At 49.2% G+C, this 19,608-nt stretch overlaps 2 protein-coding genes across 15 annotated transcripts in view; one reads left to right on the top strand and one right to left on the bottom strand.

The window, feature by feature from the left end:
• The window catches only part of MED12L (mediator complex subunit 12L), a 102,209-nt gene that overhangs the window by 39,553 nt on the left and 43,048 nt on the right, over positions 1–19,608 (bottom strand). The window lies entirely within an intron of this gene.
• On the top strand, positions 12,270–13,851 carry GPR87 (G protein-coupled receptor 87). Its single transcript, XM_042820551.1, has 2 exons — positions 12,270–12,303; positions 12,815–13,851. Exons 1-2 carry the CDS (start codon positions 12,270–12,272, stop codon positions 13,849–13,851), a joined length of 1,071 nt encoding a protein of 356 aa, XP_042676485.1.

Genomic DNA, 19,608 nt, shown 5'->3' with positions numbered 1-19,608 from the left:
CTGCAGCCTCTCAGGACGGCAGCGAGCAGCCGGTTCCCAAGGTCTGCTGTGGGGAAATGGTCGCTGACTGGGGGGAGAGGACATCTCGTTGATCTGCTTTCAGGGGAAGCCCCCTAAATTCCAACAGTCTGACAGTTTTTAGATCCCTGCCTCCAGACAGAAGTAAAAACACCTCAGCATTTCAGTCTCTCCAATTTTGAGGCTCAAAAAAACAGCACAGTGCTACTTTATCTCTCGTTCAAGCAGAGGTGAGCTCAGAGCAGCCCCACAGCAAGCAGCCAGCAGCAGCGCAGCACCAGGGCTGCTGGGGGGCTCCGCAGGGCTCCACAGTGCCACCTGGGAATCTGTCTCACTCCCGTCACACTTCAGGCACACTCAGAACAGCTGCTATTTTTCCAAATCTGAATTTCCCCCCAACTTAACTCAGAAAGGTGCTGACACCCGTGCCTCAGTGCTGCTGAGGTATGACAGCAGTTACACAGCACAGAGCAAAGCTGCACCATCCTGACCTGGCACACACAGCCCATCATCGTCGAGATGCAGCACTGAGGCTTTTTCTTTCCACAGCCAAGTTTGCATTTGCTTGGCTCGTCCACAGTCCAGACGAGGAGCCCCCACAGCCCAGAAGTGGGAAGGCTGGCAGCTGGCCTTGGACTTGTTTGGACAAACGAGCCCACGGCAGGCTCCCAGGCTCTGGCTTCCCATGAAAACTACTGACACTCGTTCTAAACATTTCACAGGTTGTCGGGTTCCAGAAGGGGAACCATGGGGCACCAGGAAGACAAGTTTTGTAGGAAGTGCATCTTATTTGGGTGCACAAAGGCTAGCGTATAGTTCTTTTTACTTACTATTTTACTTGCTCCTATAAAATAAAAGAAAGCCACTGCCAAAGACACCTACAATTTAGCCCTCCAGATTTTGAATCAGAGGGACCGTAAGCTCATTCATGAACATCTCAGTACAAATTTTGCACTTTACACACGTCCCGACTGCCCAGCACCAATACCAACCCCTCCACCAGCACTTCTGTGACCCAGTTTTGAGAAAGCTCCCGTGATACACAGCATACTTCAGTTCACTTGGAATACAGAAAGAAGATTTGCATTGTGAATAAGAGCTGGGAAGCCAAGTCCAGCAGCCAGGATACTCCCCGTATGACTGCTCATGAGCAAGCAGGGCCAGCAGGTTGCATGTGAAGACTGCAGGCTCTCAAACTGACTTCTGGCCCCAGAAGGGATCATCAGCCACAGTGTGCAGCTGGAGGGAGTGCAGCACAGCATAAGGACGGAGAAAGAAACAAGCTTTCTGAAAGTGAGTTCTTAGCTCCTTGCCTTTCAATGGCAGCCACCAAGCAGGGCCTGCATCAGACCTCCATAGGAAAGGAGGTGCTGGAGGCTCCCAAGGCATTTCCAGGACTCAGCACCTCCTGTACACGGAAGCACGGCGCACCAGGTATCACACCAGTGCTGAAGCTCTCAGAATTCCACCATTTTTTCTTTTTCAAAAGAGAAAAAGTGATTCCCATTATCTGGGTGGCTAATCTGCTTAAAAAGTAAGCCCACAGCTTGTACTGCCAATGTGATAGTAACGAGTTTTACAGTAAAGCAACACAATAATAAAGTTGTTCAGACTCATGTCATCCGAGACTTGCTCAGTAACCATCAGAACACAAGAAGGGGCACCCAGCCTTTGAGCCACGACAGAGTTACAGGTCAGCCCTCGGCATCTCATGCACCACAGCCCCACATCTCCTTGGCGCTGCTTTTACGTAAGCGCCATCCACTGCATCTCCCTTCTGTGTGCAGACCTGCCTAGACCTGCTCCCACCTGAGAACCACCACACAGCTTCTCCAATTTAACAGCCGTCTGGGGATGCCGCAGCAGAGCTTATTACCTCCTTTGGTTTTACTGATATATCAAAAGACAGAGATTTTACAGAAAAGTTGATGTGCAATCACACCACATTCAAAAAACAAAAGTACGGGACACCAAGTACTGAACACTTGGATCTCTGTAAGAAATTGCTTTTCTTTTCCCTTTTTTTCCTCCTCCCTCTTCCCCGCAGTACTTCCCACAGCACTGTTTAAGATCCCAAAGACATCCCCAGTACAGAAGATGCCTGAGGTCCCAAAGCAGACGCAGCAGCACGTGGCTGCCCACTGCTGTGGGCACAGACACAGCAATGCTGGGAGCACGACCAACGCATGGGGTCAGTGCCTGAGCTCAGCGGTCCTTAGAGCAGCACAGACTCCAGATACTGGAATTCAGGGTTGTTCAAACATGTGGTGGCAATGGTGATGAGGAGACGGTTGGACTACATGATCTTATAGGTCGTTTCCAACCTTGTGATTCTATGATTCTGTGATCCCAGAGAGTGAGTATCCATTGTGAAAAAAACTGAATGGAAGAGGTAGATTTCTCTTGCCACATCCAAGCTGAGTGCAAGCAACAAAGACCACCAGTTAATGTCAGAATACCCAGCTCCTGAGATCAGATCACATTCTGCACAAGTGTAACTTGTGTTCCTGCTGGCTTCTTTTGCATTGTCTGTTTTGCCTTGCAAAAGCTGGTCTTCAAAGATGAACCTTGTCAGAAGTCTCCTGTGATCAGGGACTGTATCTGATTAAGGTCCTGAGGCAAGTGAGAACCTTACAGATTGCCCAGGAGTGAGCAGAGAGCAGAAATGCGAAAATGACTGCAGGATTTCCCTGCACGCACAGCCAGAGGAAGCAGTGCACCACGGGTATGGGAGCTGGTGGGTCTGGCTCTGGCTCAACAAGACTCCAGGCAGCTGCCAAAGGAACTTGTGCAGAAGGCTCTGATGTCAGAAAAGTAGGGCTGGGGGTTCCATCACCGACAGCTTGGGGGAAAAGAGAACAAAGTGTGCACAGCGAAGTCCAGGTGGAACAGACACAAAGGTCAAGGAAACGTGATGTGGCAGCTGCTGCTCTGCAAGTGCAGTTCGGAAGATGAATTTTTCTCCTGAAGGTTTAATGGAGGGAGGGTGCCTGTATTTGTTTTCTATTTAAGAAGGCTGCAAAAGTGGGAAATCAATCGCTTCATCCTCCTCTATGGACACACAGCAACATTTCCCCTTCTGTATCTCCTTCAGTGCGTATTTCAGTGCTCCCAGGCACCTCGTTCCCCTGCTTGGGATGCACACCAGGACTGGCAGCACCGCACTGCACGAGCTAGTGGGCCCAGGGTCAGCCTCAGAGAGCACGGCGACAGCAGGAAGCACGGAGCCAACAGGCAGTCCAGTCATTTTAGCCGAAATAGTTACAGGCTTCACATTTCACTTTCATCCTACCTTTGGATGAGAGAATCTGTTCAAAGCACAACATTAAAGACGTCTAAATGCAGTCAAATTAATAACTGACATGATAATCTTGATTAGCAGGTATTTGCATCTAGCCAGCACCAGAGTTTTCAGCCTCGCATTCAGTTTGCGCTCCCTCACAGACAAACAGTCCCAGCTGGAAGGCACGGCTGCTCAGGTGGCAGCGCTCTGTGCACTGCCCGGGGCAGGCAGCAGCCCACCCCTGCGTGAATCACAGCTGCGTCCCAGGCCTGGGCTGCTCCGGAGCCAGGCGCGAGCGCGCTGCCTACCCGGCATGTGAGTCATTCCCGGGAATGAGAGAGCCAGTCGCTCCGGTTGCTCCTGGCCAGGTGAATCCTGCCTCTCTGATCAGGTACCGCAAAAAAAGGCGATTGGAAGCACAGAAGCTTACTTCCAGATATGGTTTATTTAACCACCTTAGCACAAGAAATACTCTCGTGACTGTCTGCAGTCTCAAGATGCATTTTGGAGGAGTCTGAGGCACTTCCGCGATGCAGCTCAGAGACGAACGGAGGGCGACAGCGGGGACAGGTAAGTGACTTCTGACCATCTGAAAAGCATGCGATAGGCTGCTCTGTATGTTTTGCCTTTCTTAAACACCCTTCATTGAAAAGAAGGTGGGAATTAAGAAAAGTTGCTGAAAAATCAGACAGAGAAGCATAAATTGAGGATCAGATCAATTAAAAGCGGGAGGAAGTCTCAAATAGTGAAAACTTCCAATCTTTTATTAATTCAATGGTAAACGTTACTTGTTATTTTTCTCCCAAGAGAAAAATACAGATCTATTTCTACTAATTATTCCTTCTGAGATACTATTCAAAGCGCAAGAGGGTTTGTGGCTTTAATGCCTTACTTCCTGGCACAGGTTAAGTCATATCGAGTAAGATCCAGTCACCATAACGTCTGAATCTGTCCGAGGCTTGCATTCGATCCTTTTGTCCTCGTTCAGTACAGAAAAGCGTACCTGAATTCTTTTAATTACTTTCTACAGAATAAAGGTTCTCTTCCTTCATGCTTCACTCCAATCATGTTAAAACTTGTCAGGTTCACTGGAAAAACCACATAGCTCTGAACAGGCAACTCACACCGTGTGTCAGATCTGTCTCAACGTTCAGGATAGGCACTTTCACAGATCTCTCTCATTTAACGAGTACTTCAGATTGAAGTGGTTATGCTCAGCAACAAACAACTGCAAACAGCAACGCAACTGAAGGTTTTATATTTTACAGAAACGGCTTGCCATAGGTGCGCTATGAGGACACAGAAACCTGTCTTCTCATTGGGCACGCTCAGAGTTACTCTCATAGGGTTTCACATACTGTCCCATCACTCCAGAGAAGATTTTGCAATCTTCCTTCACAAACAGGGATGCCAGGAGCATTGGCACCGGAGCCCAGCAGCTGCTCGGCACGGCCCGTCTGAGGGCCCGCTCTGCAGCGAGCAGTGAAGGCAGAGCAGCCAAAGGGTGCGGAGAGGTTTCAGGCTGAAAGCGTCTGTTTGCATCGGGATGCGTGGGAAGCAAGCAGCCGCTCTCACAGCACCGTGCCGGTTCCTGCCTGCCGCCCGCGGCTCTCCCTCCCATCACGGCCCGCTGCCATCTCACCCTCGTGCCCTCCCAGGCTGCCGGGGCATCCCCAGGGCAGGGCGGCAGCAGCAGGCAGACCAGCTCACCCGGTGCCCGCGGCGCAGCCTGTGCCGGCACGCAGCCCCGCAGCACGCAGCCTGTTGGGCAGGGCCGGGCTCTCCCAGCCCAGACGGCCGCGGCGGCCCTTTGCTCCTGCGCACGGCAGCGGTGGGATGCCCAGGCCGGCCACGAGGAACTCGAGGGGTGCTGCATTTATGAGAGTTCTGGGGCTAGGCCCAACAGGAATTGAGGTCTGCGGTACCTCGCTGCCATCGCACCACATCCCTGCCAGGGGACCAGGCCAGGCTCACCCAGTGCTGTCAAAGCAGCGCAGCAGGATTTCAGCACTTCATTCTCACAAGTCAGCTGTCTCAGCCCTTCCTGCCATTACATATTCCAGTATCTTCTTAAAAAACAAAAGCACAGGTCCTGTGCTATGAGGAGCAGGCTTACATGTCTGATCAACCCTGAACTGGAAGGACACCATCACAGCAGCACACTGCTGTGCGCACCAGCATTTTATTCATATCTTGTTGCAGCATCCCCTGCAGCACCTAGGAGACATGGCCGGCACACAGTGGCCAGCACTGTGCCACGCAATCACAAACCTTCATCTAGACAACATCTTGATTGCTTTTAAAGTCCCGTTGCAAGTTTTTCAGTCCCGTTTCCCATTGCACAGAACCGACATCCACGCTCACAACGCAATACTGCTCAGCAGAGGCTCCCATGCCCACTCGAGCAGCCATCCCCCGCTGCCAAGGGCCACCAGCCTTCGCTCTCTGCCATGCCAGTGTGTTTCTAACAGCTTCTCAACATGCAGAAGACTGACTCTGGGATAACAGCACACAGGAGGAACAGCTTATGGAACGACAGGAACCCTCTGACAGTCTGACTGCGGGGGGTGGTCAGACCTGCAGCTGCTGCTGCTCTGGGCAGGGAGCTGGATCGGACCATCTCCAGATGTTTGTGCCTTCTGACCTCATCTAGTCTATGATTCTGGGAATGGGGGCCCTCCTCTTGAAGGAGAGGGGGAAAGAAGTATATATATTTCTACAGCTATCAGCACAACAGCAGTGGGCACCCAGGAGGTGCAGCTGAAAGGCAAAGCAGACTCACAGGCTTCCAACAAGAAGGTAAAGGCATGAAACTGATCTCCAGCATCATCCACATCACTGCCATCCTGCTGACATCACGTGGGAGATCAGAAACGTGTGGAGAGAGGAAGGAGCCAAGGCCAATGGCATAAGGACGAAGATGGTGAAGATTCAGGAAGGAAGGTGCTCTTTTAATTGCCAGATGAGAGAAAGCAGTGGCAGGAGCAGGAGGAACGAGGGAGAGGGGAAACGGTGTGTGCTGCGCCATGGTGAGGCCGGCAGCAGCCTGACTGCACCTCGCATGGCAGCCCCTAGCAGGGGCTTAGGGACAGCAATGGGCTACAGCACGGCTTCTGCTATCAGCAGGCTCTGCACAAGCAGAAACAACACAGTAGCATCTTCTAGACAGAGACAAAAGCAGCAGTAGAGCTAATCCCTTCCTCCTGCCTAATTAGAGGCTGCCATTCCAAGAAAACATTCATCATCCCAACTCTGTCAACCACTGCACTGTCTTCCCTTCGTTTTCAGGAAGGAAAAAAAAAAAACAACTCAGAATTGCAACACTTCACTCTGCCACCAACAGCCCTTTACCTGCAGCCCAATGTGGGGCCTCTCTGCTGCCAATTCTCTCCTAAACTCTCATGTGAAAACAACTGCAGCCTATAAGAGAGATGCCTACGCACTACACTTCATACCTCGCTGCTTCAGAACTGGCAAAGTGCTGGCAAAGTGCACCAAAGAACCAATGCTGAGGATCCTGTTGCTCTCCCTCCCATTTTCTGAGTTCAGCAGGCTGAAAATCTCAACAGAAGAGTTACTGAGCTGGGTGCCCACAGTCTTGAGGCACAGGCAGCCCACATTCAGCAGAGCTAAAAGTATCTTCAGCTTCAGAAAGTTACCACTGAGCAAAACCAAAGAAAACAGAGCAATCAGTATTTCATATGAGGATCTGCAAGACCTAGAACCACTGAACTTCAGTTCTGTTTTGCAAGTCCGTCCTGTGCTACAGACAATAGCCTGCACACAGCCAACCACTACAGCCAGTCTGCCAGCTGCAAAGCACAGCACAGTAGAGCAGGACCCATCCTCAACATGACAGCTGTGACCCTGATTCCGGGTCACAAAAGATGCATATTCTCCTTATTAATGCAACCAGAGATCTGAAAGCATTTCTTCAGCATCACTTAGGAACCCTTATACATATTTAAAAGGAAAAAGAAGTCATGAATCTTTAGGTGCAGCAAATGCATTGCCAGAATAGACAGGCTTATAACAAGGACTAACAACTTCTGCTAGGGTTTGTAACCTGTGCGTGGAAAATCTGATTCAAAGTAAGCAATGTAAACCTGTGAACTTTTAATGATCTCAAAAGACAGAAAAATTATGGACAAACCTGATGATTTGGGTAGCAACCCAAACAGGCCTCACGTCAGACCCATCCTACATACTGAAAATTAGGGTTCCTAATCATTCACTTCAACTTAATATTAAAAAATCATTTGAACAAAATATTCCAAAACTGATGTTGAGAAAATAAGATCTACATAGATACATATCTTTTTTAACTAAAGAAACCACATTATGCTATAGGTATGGCCCTACCCCCTGCTGAACTCAATACTGGTGGCAAGAGCGGCAAACAGAGAACTTCGCACATCAGCAGCATTACTTACTGCCGCTGCAGCATCCTGCTGCACTGCTGCACCCACTGCAGGCCCCCAGAAACTGCACAGAGTTACAGGCACAAGCTGAACGTGACGTGTAAGCAGTATCTGCAACAAAGCAAAGCCAAAGGCTGCCGCAGAAAGCCGAAATGAGTAGTGGAGCTGGTTACTCAGGTGCACACGCACTGTACTTTTACCTTTGTGCCAAAGAACTGACAAGGACTAACACAAACTTGAGGGACTGACAGGGAAACTTGAGTTTTCCCAGGAACAGCTTATGGAGGGGTTTTCCCACAGCCGGCTCCCGGGCCAAGCGCTGTGAGGACGGAGGCTCTGCCAGCGGCGGCACGGACCGCCCCCCCACAGCGGGCACGGCGCCGCGTGCTGCAGCCTTCACCGGGCTGGCACCTGGCTTCGCTGGGGACAAGCGGATAGCAGAGGATAGGCTCTCAGCCAGGAGCTTCCCGCTGGCAGCAAGCTGTGCTGCAGCTAGCCCAGAGACAGGGCTGCTGGTCACAGCTGCTGAAAGAAGGCTGGGATGGAGGGGAACTTCCAGGAGGAACCTAGAAACCAAGAAGTGGGTTTTGTATTAGATACCGAGGCAGACGTGAAGCTCTCTGAGCCGAGGCACTGGTTCCTGTTTCTGGGTATGACTAAGCTGCCAGGCACTGGAGCCCACGGCTGCAGTCATACTTTGCTCCTGTTTCTTAGCCTCCTGAAGTTCAGTCAGCCAGGGGTGGCAACGTATCTGCTTTACGCAGAGCTGCCTGCACACCTCTGGGAAGGCAGGAATGGGGAGCAGCAAGTGCAGAGCCCAGGGAGGGTGCTTTCAGTCTCCTCCCTGCCAGCACACATGGGAGCAGCTCCAGTCAGAGGCAGCCAACGCGTACAGCTGGCTCGGCCTGAAATACAAGCAGCTGCATGACCTCACCAGCACTCAGCCCACAGAAGTGGGCACCCAATGCCAGGTGTGCTGAAATGATGCAGGGAGGGAATGGATGGAGGTAAAGAAGAAGGCGGGGATGCAGGCCCTGTGCTACTGCTTGCCAGCTGGCTGCACTAACACTTTTTTTTTTCCTCCTCACCAATCTTTACAATTAAGCAAGTCAGTGATTTTGTTCTGATGGCAATAGAAAAGCACACACGTACAGTCAGTCAAGAGCAAATTTAACAAACTGCTGCACATTTCTTCTGCTTACTTTAGTTTTGCCGCTTACCAGACCTTGTGCTGACATGCAGTGAATGGCGTACCGAGCTGCTCAGGTAGCCAGCATCACTCACAGCCCACAGCTCTAAAACCAAAATCTCTGCTCAACCTCCCAAAGAAAGTTTTGTAACTTTCAAGGAGTTGTAAATAAGAGATGCAAGAAGATTAATTACATGTGATGGTATTGAATTTCTTCAAATAGTGAGGCAACCCAAAGCCTCACTCATTAGAAAACCCACAGTTGTTCTCTACCCACCTGGCAGTGAAATCTACCGTGCAGACGACTACTTCATTTCTCATCTGAGGCCATCGCAGTCAGGCACGTAAACCAGTCTGTCAACAATGGCAGCAGAACGTTACCTCATCAGTGAAACAGCATGTGCTTAACCTACATTTGCTGCAATTGACAGCCTTCAGGGGAAAGGCAGAAAAAAACAGCCAGCCAAGTGCATGAGAAGAAGGTACATACTGGCTTAAAAATGTACATGGAATGAAGGAGTAGCTTCCAGTGCATTTTCAGAAGCACCCAAACAGAACGCATTTGTATGGAAGCATGAGGCTGGAGGTTGGAGAAACACAGGATGAAACTGGTCAGAAGAAAAGAGTGTGAAGAACAGGACAAGGAATTAAAAACCAACCTTGTCCAGCACAGAAATACCACATCCAGTTCCACGAGTAAGAAAGTCACTACCAGAGCACGTAGCCAGAGCACAATCACAAAACGCCTTAAAATATTCTTCAACCTTCTTTGTACTCCTCAAGTCTGAAATGCAGTGGCATTTACCAGAAAAGCCACAGCCTGCAGAGCCAAGGGACACAAGGAAGGTGCATGTCTATCCAGTACTCCTTAGCTTAATAGACTTCAGCAGGAAACTATCTGAGCACCTTTGGATTTCTGAATCTAAGCAGGATCACTTTTGTGTATCCCAAAATTTGTCATATAACCAATTCCATGCAGCAGGGACTACTGTGACTGCACCTGCTGCCCTCACCAACCTGTTTGTGATGTTAAAGTTTCAGAATTACAACAGCATAAGGGAAAGTCCGCAACACATAACTGGGGCAGCCTTCGGCAGGTGTCACCTCCATCCTCCACCCCGCATGCATGGAGGCTGCTGCTGAGCTCAGCTGTGCCAGCAAGGCAGGACACAAAGCACTGCCAATGTGGATCAGCTGTCACAGCTCTGTGACAGTATTTGTGAAGAGTTTGCTGCTTTCTTCTGCCAACCAACACTTTGCTGGGATTTTATTTTATTTTGGAGCATGTTTTTCTATTAACAGCATTAGCAATAAGATAACAGAGAGAAATCCGTTCAGGTGCTCAATCTAATTGGCCTGAGGGAAGACAGAGCAGGGTCTGTCTTCCAGGGTGATTTCTATTTCCCTGGGCAGTTTGACTGCAGTCTCACCTTCAGAGGCAAGGAAGACAAACGTTGCAGGTATCCCCCACAGCAAGTGCTGTGGGCAAGGATAAGCCAGACCCTATGGGATCTGCTGGAAGCACTGACTTGAAAAGTGTGAAAGAAGGGATGCTTCTGCTCCCCTGCCCTGCTACACCTGGAAGGGACAGCAGAGCACGACGAGCAATCAGCTGGGCTTCTCCTGCACACATGGCTTTGCAGGCACTGGGACAACGAGCACCCAAGCACACACATCACAGAGCAAGCATAGGAGCTGCTGACAGCATTGCACGCAACAGGCACAGCTCAGCTGGAGCTGCAGCCCATTCCCCAGGGCAGTCAGGTATGTGCCTGTGCAGGGAGAGCCCTCTGTGACAATGATTTGGATGTTTCTGGTCCTAGCAGCTGCAGTCCATCCTCTGCAGCAGTTTTCAGCTACAAGGTAACAGCCTAAATCCCAGCACTCAGTGGCTCCAAGTAACAGCATCCACCAAAACAAACACCATCTACAGCGAGGAAAGGAACTGCACCCTGATGCACTGAGCAGGGGCCTGAAAGTCTCAGCTTGCCCCATCTCTGCTGACAGCAAACCCCACGATGCCAATGGGAACTGACTGGCACAAGCTGGGAGCAGAGGCCGATGGCTGAGACCACCATGCAGCCAGGGACCCTTCTCAACTGTGTCAGAACACATCAGTTCATTTTCTGCTGTGAGTCAAAAGCTGAAACCTTCAGAGGGCGCAGGTGCTGCTCCTGTACAAAGATGCACTCGGTCACTGCATGCTGTCAGATCCATGCAGCCCCTTCGTGACAGTGCTCACTTGAAGGACGGAGGCAGAGGTGGAGAAGTCCACGAGCTTTTTGTAACAGGATTTACAGCAATTCCCTTCAGGATCTGCAGTAAGTGACAGCACACAAGAAGCGCAGACCTGACCCAGAGCCACTGAACCCACAGCACTCCACAGTCACTGCATGGGCACACGGCAGCCACCTGTCCCTGCCTCACCCTCCGGGCTGTGGGACAGCAGGGAGCCTTCTGGGGACCAGGCAACAGGCAGGAAAGGAGCTCTGAGAAACAGGGAAATAAGCATCTTCTTTGCCTAAGATACAGATACGCATCTTTCCATAAAATCTCTTGTCCTTTTGATCTCAGTGCCTCCTGGGCAAAAAACAATAGTTGTGAATTATAAACAACAGTAACAGAGTGATGGAGTTTTTTCTTACTCCCTAGGAAGACAACTACTGCTTCTCAGCACAAGACAAAATACCTAAATTACTTTTGATGGTCTCATTAGGAGCCAGAATTTCTAAACAATGTCAAAGAGAAGCTAAACTGAGAAAAAGCTTAAAAACAGCAGAATTACAATTTTTTTTTTTTTAACCAGAGCTTACATAATATTTGCTTTACTGCCACCTAGTGACAATTTGAAACTTACAGAGTCACAGAATCCTTAGAGTTGGAAGGGACCTTGAAAGAAGAACAACTTGTTCCTTCCTGTGTCAAGTTTACATCTGCACAAGCGATCAGTAGTTTTGTCCACTGTTCATCCCCATAGGACAGGCAGCCAGGGCCAGTGGAACAGCTGAGACCTGAGCCATTTAGCTGCAGTTTTCTTATCAAAACTGACAAACAGAAAAGATGGAAAAAATACTGCACTTGCATGAAACAAGAATCAACAATCTGCAGCGTTGCCTTACAAATTGGTGTCACCAGATTTCTGGGAGCAATGCCATTATCATGCCTTCATAGCACACACTGGGTTCCACATTTGCAGCCTCGAAATACCTGGCGCCCGCGCTTCCCTGGCACTGCAGGGCTGCCTCTAACCTCTGTTTTTCCCCCAGAATGTAACACTGGTGCTTCCCACACCAAGGCCTGGACCTGTGGCTGCCAGAGGGACTCCTGAGGCACTTCAGCTGACGACACACCACAAATAATGGGGTACAACCTGTCCTATGGACCGCCACCAGGTACAGTCAGGAACAGCAGCTCAGTGTCACCAACACAGCCTCCAACGTTCAGATGAGTCCTTTTGAAAGAGGCCTTCAGTATTCTGCCATGCAGCCCCATGGGGTTCAGTCCTGGCTTACCAGCCAAGACAAGGTGCAAACATTTTGGGTAAAAAAAAAAAAGAGATAATGTAGAAGAGCCTGGAGTTTGTTCACAAACACTTGCACACAAAACCTTAAAATCCCCAGAAAATGTGATTTTCAATTACATTAAGTAAATTAATTTTCAAATTAGCATTTGAATAGGCTCAAAGGCACCCTCCAGAGCTCTGCTGCCCCCTTCCAGCAGGAAGCAGCACCGCTGTGCTCAAACCGCGTGCTGTAATGCGCCGAGTTCAGCAGCGCTGATTTGACTGCTGCTTTCAGAGGCTGACCAGCAGCCCACGGGGCTGCCCAGGGAGGTGGCATTCTAGAGGACAGTTCTTCATCCACCGGACACCACGCACACTCTAACACTGCTCTCGCCCCACAGAGGAGCACCTGAGCACAGTCGCCAGCGCCGCCCCCAACCGCTCGGCGAGCCCCACCGGGAACACCACGCAGGACGAGTTCACCACCATCGTCCTTCCTGTGCTCTACCTGGTCATCTTCCTGGCAAGCATCCTGCTGAACGGCCTGGCGGTGTGGATTTTCTTCCACATCAGAAACAAAACGAGCTTTATATTTTACCTCAAGAACATTGTGGTCGCAGACCTTCTCATGACGCTGACGTTCCCATTTAAGATAATCCAGGACTCCCAGCTGGGACCGTGGCACTTCAACTCGTTCCTGTGCCGATACACGACAGTTCTGTTCTACGCCAACATGTACACCACCATTGTCTTCCTCGGGCTCATCAGCATCGACCGCTACCTGAAGGTTGTGAAGCCCTTTGGGGACTCCAGGATGTACAGCATCACCTTCACCAAGGTGCTCTCCGCCTGTGTCTGGGTGGTGATGGCCTTCCTCTCCCTGCCCAACCTCATCCTCACCAACGGCTACCCCACGAGGAGGAACATCGACGACTGCATCAAGCTGAAGTCTCCCTTGGGAGTCAAGTGGCACACAGCCGTCATTTACATCAACACCTGCACCTTCATGGTGGTGCTAATAGTGCTCATAGGGTGTTACATTGCCATATCCAGGTACATTTATAAATCGAGCAAACAGTTCATTAGCTCGTCGAGCAGAAAGAGAAAGCATAACCAAAGCATCAGGGTTGTCGTGGCTGTGTTCTTCACCTGTTTCCTGCCCTACCACTTGTGCAGGATACCCTTCACCTTCAGCCATCTGGATAAACTGCTGGACGACTCTGCACACAAAATCTTGTATTACTGTAAGGAAATGACACTGTTCCTGTCTGCATGTAATGTTTGTCTAGATCCCATCATTTACTTTTTCATGTGTAGATCGTTCTCACGAAGGCTGTTCAGGAAATCAAATATGAGAACCAGGAGTGAGAGCATCAGGTCTCTGCAGAGCGTCAGGAGGTCCGAAGTGCGCATCTACCACGAATACACCGACGTCTGAGTCTGAGCTCCCCGCACACAGACCGGTGCTGACTGCTGAGGGTATTTGTACAGCATGTAAATAAAACCTGTCTTTGGGTACTGGACCACAGAAGTGCATTGAGAGAGTGTGCAGACATGTACAGCTCTGCCATTTCAGCTCACTAACACCTATCTTAACTCAAAATCATAAATACACACACAGACTGGGTTCACTTCAGAGGCAGTTGGGCATCTTTTCTTTGGTGCTTCTTAAGATCAACAGAAGACAAAGAAATCCCATATAAGTATCCTGTAATGTAAAGAATGTTCCCATTAACCAAGAGGAGCTGTTCTCCCCCAGCTCAAGGTCCAGTGACAACTCCAGCTCAGTAAGGTTCCTCTGTGTTTCATTTCATTTTTAATTCATTTTTGACTCCTATTGATCTTCCATCAGTTCTTCCTTCCTACCTTCTTGCAGAGTTTAGACAGTAACTATGGTATTTTCACCTGGATTATTTACCGTGAGCACAAGAACATCAAAACATTCCTTAACAACCAAAACACGCATGGATTGTACTGGCGGCAGCAGACAGAAGCCAGGTTAAAGGCAGTGCCTGGAGGAGGAGGCGGTGGCAGCAGTGGCAGAGCAGAGCAGGTGCCTGAGGGCAGCGCCATGGCATCCAGAGCCACCGGCAGCTCTCCTGGTGAGCACAGCCAGGCCAGGAAGCCACCAACACCCACCTGGTGGCACTGCCAGCCGAGCAGCAGGCTGGGAGGGCAGCACGACGATCCCTAATGCACGTCAGCCCACCCACAGCACATCCCCACCAGACATCAGCACAAACCAAATGCCCTCCTGCTCTGTCTCAAAGAAAACCCCAAGCACCTCCATATTTCTTCACCCTTTGCTTCCCTCAAAGCACAGTTCTTCAGCAGCCCTGCACAGGCAGGGCCCAGCACTACCACCATGCCAATGGCTCGCTTTCACAGCACTACGCCTGCTTAACACAGCATGAATAAGACAAGGGCTTCTTTCTTTAAGTTGTTTTAGTTTCATGTACTATGTTATATATAGCTAAGAACTTCAGTGTGTTGCACATAATGCAGATAGTATATACCATATATAATCACACATAGCATTTGGATTAAATCGATGGATTAATGCAAACGTTACAAAACTGCTGGCACTACTTGGGGGAAGGGGTCACTTCTGGAAAGGAAGAACACTTCCAATATTTACCCCATTCAAATCACAAATAGTACAGTTAGCCAAAATAACACAGAACAAACCCTAAGTTAGCCCTGTAGGAAAAACTACACTCACATACACAACACCAAAGCAAGTTCTGGGGCCACATTTGCCATTCTGTGCTCTTGAAGTCTGCGCGTACATGAAGCACACAAAGCCATATGAACAGAACCATTTCTGTGACTGAGCTGCATAGTTTAAATTCTCTCCAGCTCCACGTTAGATGGAACAGCACGCTGCTGGCTTGGCTCTGTGAAACAGCAAGGTCAGTGTGTGCACCGACGTCAGTAACCAAACACCTTCTTATCACCCCCCATATGGTTGAAGTGACGCCCAGGCGCTCCTGGTCTCCCCTTTACGACACAAGTGGCAGTACAGCAGGGCGCACCATCGCTGCGTTACCTTCTCAGCCCATCCTGCTCTCCTCTCCACCTGTGCTTCCTTCCAGCACACTGCTCCTGCCCGCTGCATGCACGCCGGCTGCTGTTTCTCACTACCTCACTTGTTTTTGCTTTGTGCATTCACATGCATTCACATTAGCTTTCCTCCAAGAACACGCAGAACGGCCATTCCCTAAGTAGCGATTTCATACCAAAATGATCTGTTACCCAAAGCACTGCCATCAGGTGATGCCCTCTGAAGAAAGCTTCACGACACCCTTTCCAGAAGGCCGAACACATGAAGCAGCACTGCCTGGGGAAGGCAGAGGCTCCGGTCCCACGGGGGAGCAGGGTGGCCATCCTGCATTTGGAGGAGGCACGGCTAAGCAATGCTGGCACAGGGCAGCCAGGATGGCTCTACTCCAGAGCCCAGCAAGAGCAACACAGACAGCACTGCTCCATAGAACTGCCTGTTTACTTTATCTTGACAGGGTGCATCTGCGATAAACGTTTCTCACTACAACATACACTCATGCTTATATAACAGTTCTTGGAAGTTGCTGCTTGGAAAAATCTTTTCCCAGGACTAAAAATGAGTTACAAAAGAAAATCCAGCTTCTCAAGTATCAGATAACTAAGTATCAGATAACTAATGTCTGCATTTCACGGGGAATTTGGTATTTAAAAGCCTTCTCTTCCTGAGAAGAAATAGGCCTGATAACAGCACTGCTTCACCAATGCCCACTGCTGCAACAAGCTTTTTTGGGGCTGTTGGTAGGAAGCTGCCTCAGTCACCATTTGGTTTGCATGGCTTGAGGACTCACTTTCAGACATATCCTTCTTTTTCACTTCCCTGTTCTGAGCTGTCATTCCTCTTTAGATCTGTTATCTGCTTAGGTTGTTAAAAATCCAGCAATTTAAATTAAATCTCCTCTTCTGACCAAAACAAATTTCATAAGCAGTAACGAGGTTAGTAGGATCAAACAATGACAACTTAGAATCTGTTTTTGTTGTTTTTCACCCAAATGGGTCTATTTTTGACACTTGGATGTACTCCAGCACACACAACTCCTTGTCCTGTGACGTAACTTTCAGTGGCACAGCACTGTTTCCCCTCACAGCCCCCACAGTGCCACACACGACTCACTCCCCACTCTTTCAACCATAGCTCTGGTGTTCCTTATTCTCTGTATTGTGCCCAAGCTCTTCCTGAAATGAGCAGTTATAGGAACAGCATCAGATGCTGCCCTCAGCTGCGCCCTCGGGAAGCAGGACAGGACAGGCACACACCCGAGACGGGGACTGCTGTGTTCTGCAGGACATCCACAGAGAAGGCGGTCCAGTGGAAGTACGACAGCAAAGCAGACCCAAGGAAGCAAGGAGGACACAGCGAACACCAGTGAAAGCTTTCACTGGCGCAGTTCGGCAGCATACTGTACAACTGATAGCGCTGCCTGAAGCACAGGCTGCTGTGGAAGGAATGTTTCTGGACATGTGCTTAAGGCTGCAGATCACCATCTGCACAAGGCTCACGGCACTGCATGCATTGCGTGCGTTGCTTCTGAGGTTACTCTGGCAACCACCTCTACCATGACTTCCTACCAGTGCAGCTTCCTAAGCCTCTTAAAAAAGCAAAGTGAAATTCCCTAACGTTCTGAAGATGTCTTTGTACTGACACACCAGAGCTGCCTCAAGCAAGCCTAATGGTGCGACCACTGCAGCCCCTGGGCTTCCCGAGACTCACAGCAGCCCCGGCACCACATCCTGTGCCACGAGCACCAGGACACTTCACCCCAAGCTACAGCCATCAGAGCACAGCCATATCCCGGCTGAATTGGAGACACATCCTTGTAAGGCCTCCCAAGGCTATTCTACAGTGATGCTGAGGCACCGAGCAGCCAGCATGGCAATGCTGGGCAGAAAACGTTTGCTGGCATGCTTTGATAGCTTAAAACATGCATTCCTAAGTCCTGCAGTGGCTTCGTAATCAGCACGAGTTCTAGGGGGATTATTCTAGAAAAATATTTATCTTGTTCATTCCACTTCAGTCTGTTCACAGCAACTGGATATAAATACACACGGTCTATGCGGTTTTGTGTTCGGTTGGGTTGGAAGGCTTTGATAATGAGGCACAGTCCTCTAACAAGATTAGGCTATATTGCGTATGTGTGGCAACGGTCTGGTGCAGTAAAGTACATTCAGAAAAGATCAGATCTCAGCCTGTCAGCCCCACTCCTCTTCCCAAGGGCAGCAGAGTTACCAGCCCAGCTTTAACTTCGGCCAGCAGCCTCCAGCATGAGGACCGCCTGGCCACCACCACAGCCACCCCTCTGTAACCAGCTGAGCTCCAACATGTCAGTTTTCTCCCGTTCCTGGCTATGAAAACACATTCTCTGGTTGTGATGTAGAAGCTCATCAGTAGGACTATAAAAGCAGTTTCCTTTCATAGGCACTGAGCTCACACCAAACCTCCAAATTATTTTCTTAATAAAAAAAAAAAAAAATGACAAGACCAGGAGGTTGGAGTTTTGGAGTCCAGGGGAAGAAAAAGACTTATATGGCTAAGGGTGAAATACATCATCTGCTGTTCTTCAGCCACCAAAAGCATGTGATATACAGGAGCCTTTCTGGAGACCATGCTCACCACCTTCTGACCCTTTGGAATTAACAGCTGCGTCTGCAGATCCTTATATATTAAAACTGGCTGGCATTTTGGAAAAATATCCATGTTTGCATAATAAAGTGACCCTTCAGTCTGCCCTGATGTCTGCAATCATTCCGATGGGGTGAAACTGCACACAGAGCTGAGGCTTCCTGCCCGCCCTGTAAGCACTTAATCCTCTGCCCCTGAACAAATGATTGCTTCTCTCTGAAGCGCACAAAAAAATTATGTGTGCCGTAACATTTAATCCATCAGAGTGGCAGCCTGCACTTGGAAACCGCATTTCTCTCCTTCCTCTGGGACCTCACACACTCATGCAGAGCTGCACACTTCAGTCTTTTACTGAAGGCAGAACTTCTTTGGTAGCTTTAATGTAACATTCTGGCAAGCTTCAACCAAGAATAACCAAGAAGTACAGCCATGGCATTAAGTGATCCTACAATGACATACTTCATAACCCAACATACAGCACAAAGAAGTCATCTCCAAAGCTGTTCACCCTTGGTTTCTGTTACTTGTCAGCATACGATCATGTTTTAGAAGAATTTCACACTGACAGCTGCGCAGCTTCAACTGCCCTCTGCACCACGAGCCCTGCACAGCTTCAGGGAAACCAAGCAGAATCCACACGTCCCATTTGCCAACTGGTGTTTCTGAGTGCACTCAGCCTACTCAGCACTGCCTTCCTTTTCCAGTATTTGCTGCCTACTTGTGATCTTCAGAGAGGAAGGCCAACGACATTTCACTTCTGCTTCCCTTGCAAGCGGTTCTCTGCTTCTACTGTTCTACTTCTAACAATAAACAAAGTGAAAAAACGATACAAGTAAAGCTGAAGTAAGAGGGAGAATCACAAACAGGCTGGAAACAGGATGGCTCCTTAAAGCCACTGGAACAGCTCTGAACATCTAGCATGAAAAGGTCCTTTTTAAGGGTTCCTTTAAGCTTTTCCTCCCTTATCTCAGTGCATTAAACCCACGCACAAGATTGTGCTCTTCACTCATTACAAAAGGCAAACACTGCCACCAAACACTTCCTTTTGGGTAATAAAGTCAGGCTGCCCGTCCAAAGATTCCCCCTCAGCTTACTTCAAAATACTTAGGGTTCAACTACCCAGAAATATTTGGCAAAGCATAGGACAGAACCCGTGGCTTTGCAAGAACTAAGCGACAACATAGGATTTCAATCTAAAAAAATACAGATCTGCATCCTTCTATGAAGAACAAAATTGAGATTCCATTCAAAGGCAGGCTGCATTTAACAACATTTTCATACTCTTGTTCTGAGGATTCAAAGCAATGTACGTAAGCAGAGCCAAACAAGAATAACCTGCAATCAAAACCCAAGTATACAAAAGAATGCTAACAAAACTGTCCTAGAATTCACCTCAGACTGGAGATCAGTGCCAGCTGATGCCAGATCAGCATCAATGCCACAGAGGCCTGCACGCTCACATCTTTGTGTACTGCAGAACATTTCATCCACATGCTTTTATGAAAAGCCAGCTCC

This window comes from Centrocercus urophasianus, unplaced genomic scaffold (genome assembly GCF_019232065.1).
Source record: "Centrocercus urophasianus isolate 14NV4802_14NV808 unplaced genomic scaffold, USGS_Curo_1.0 seq_19, whole genome shotgun sequence".
Classification (NCBI taxonomy): domain Eukaryota; kingdom Metazoa; phylum Chordata; class Aves; order Galliformes; family Phasianidae; genus Centrocercus; species Centrocercus urophasianus.
The sequence above is the reverse complement of the archived record's forward strand: the minus strand, read 5'-3'. Positions and strand labels throughout refer to the sequence as shown.

Coding starts and splice junctions, on each gene's coding strand:
- GPR87 (XM_042820551.1), top strand. CDS start 12,270: ATGGGGTACAACCTGTCCTATGGACCGCCACCAG. Junction 12,304..12,814: donor GTCCTATGGACCGCCACCAG/GTACAGTCAGGA, acceptor CTCGCCCCACAG/AGGAGCACCTGAGCACAGTC.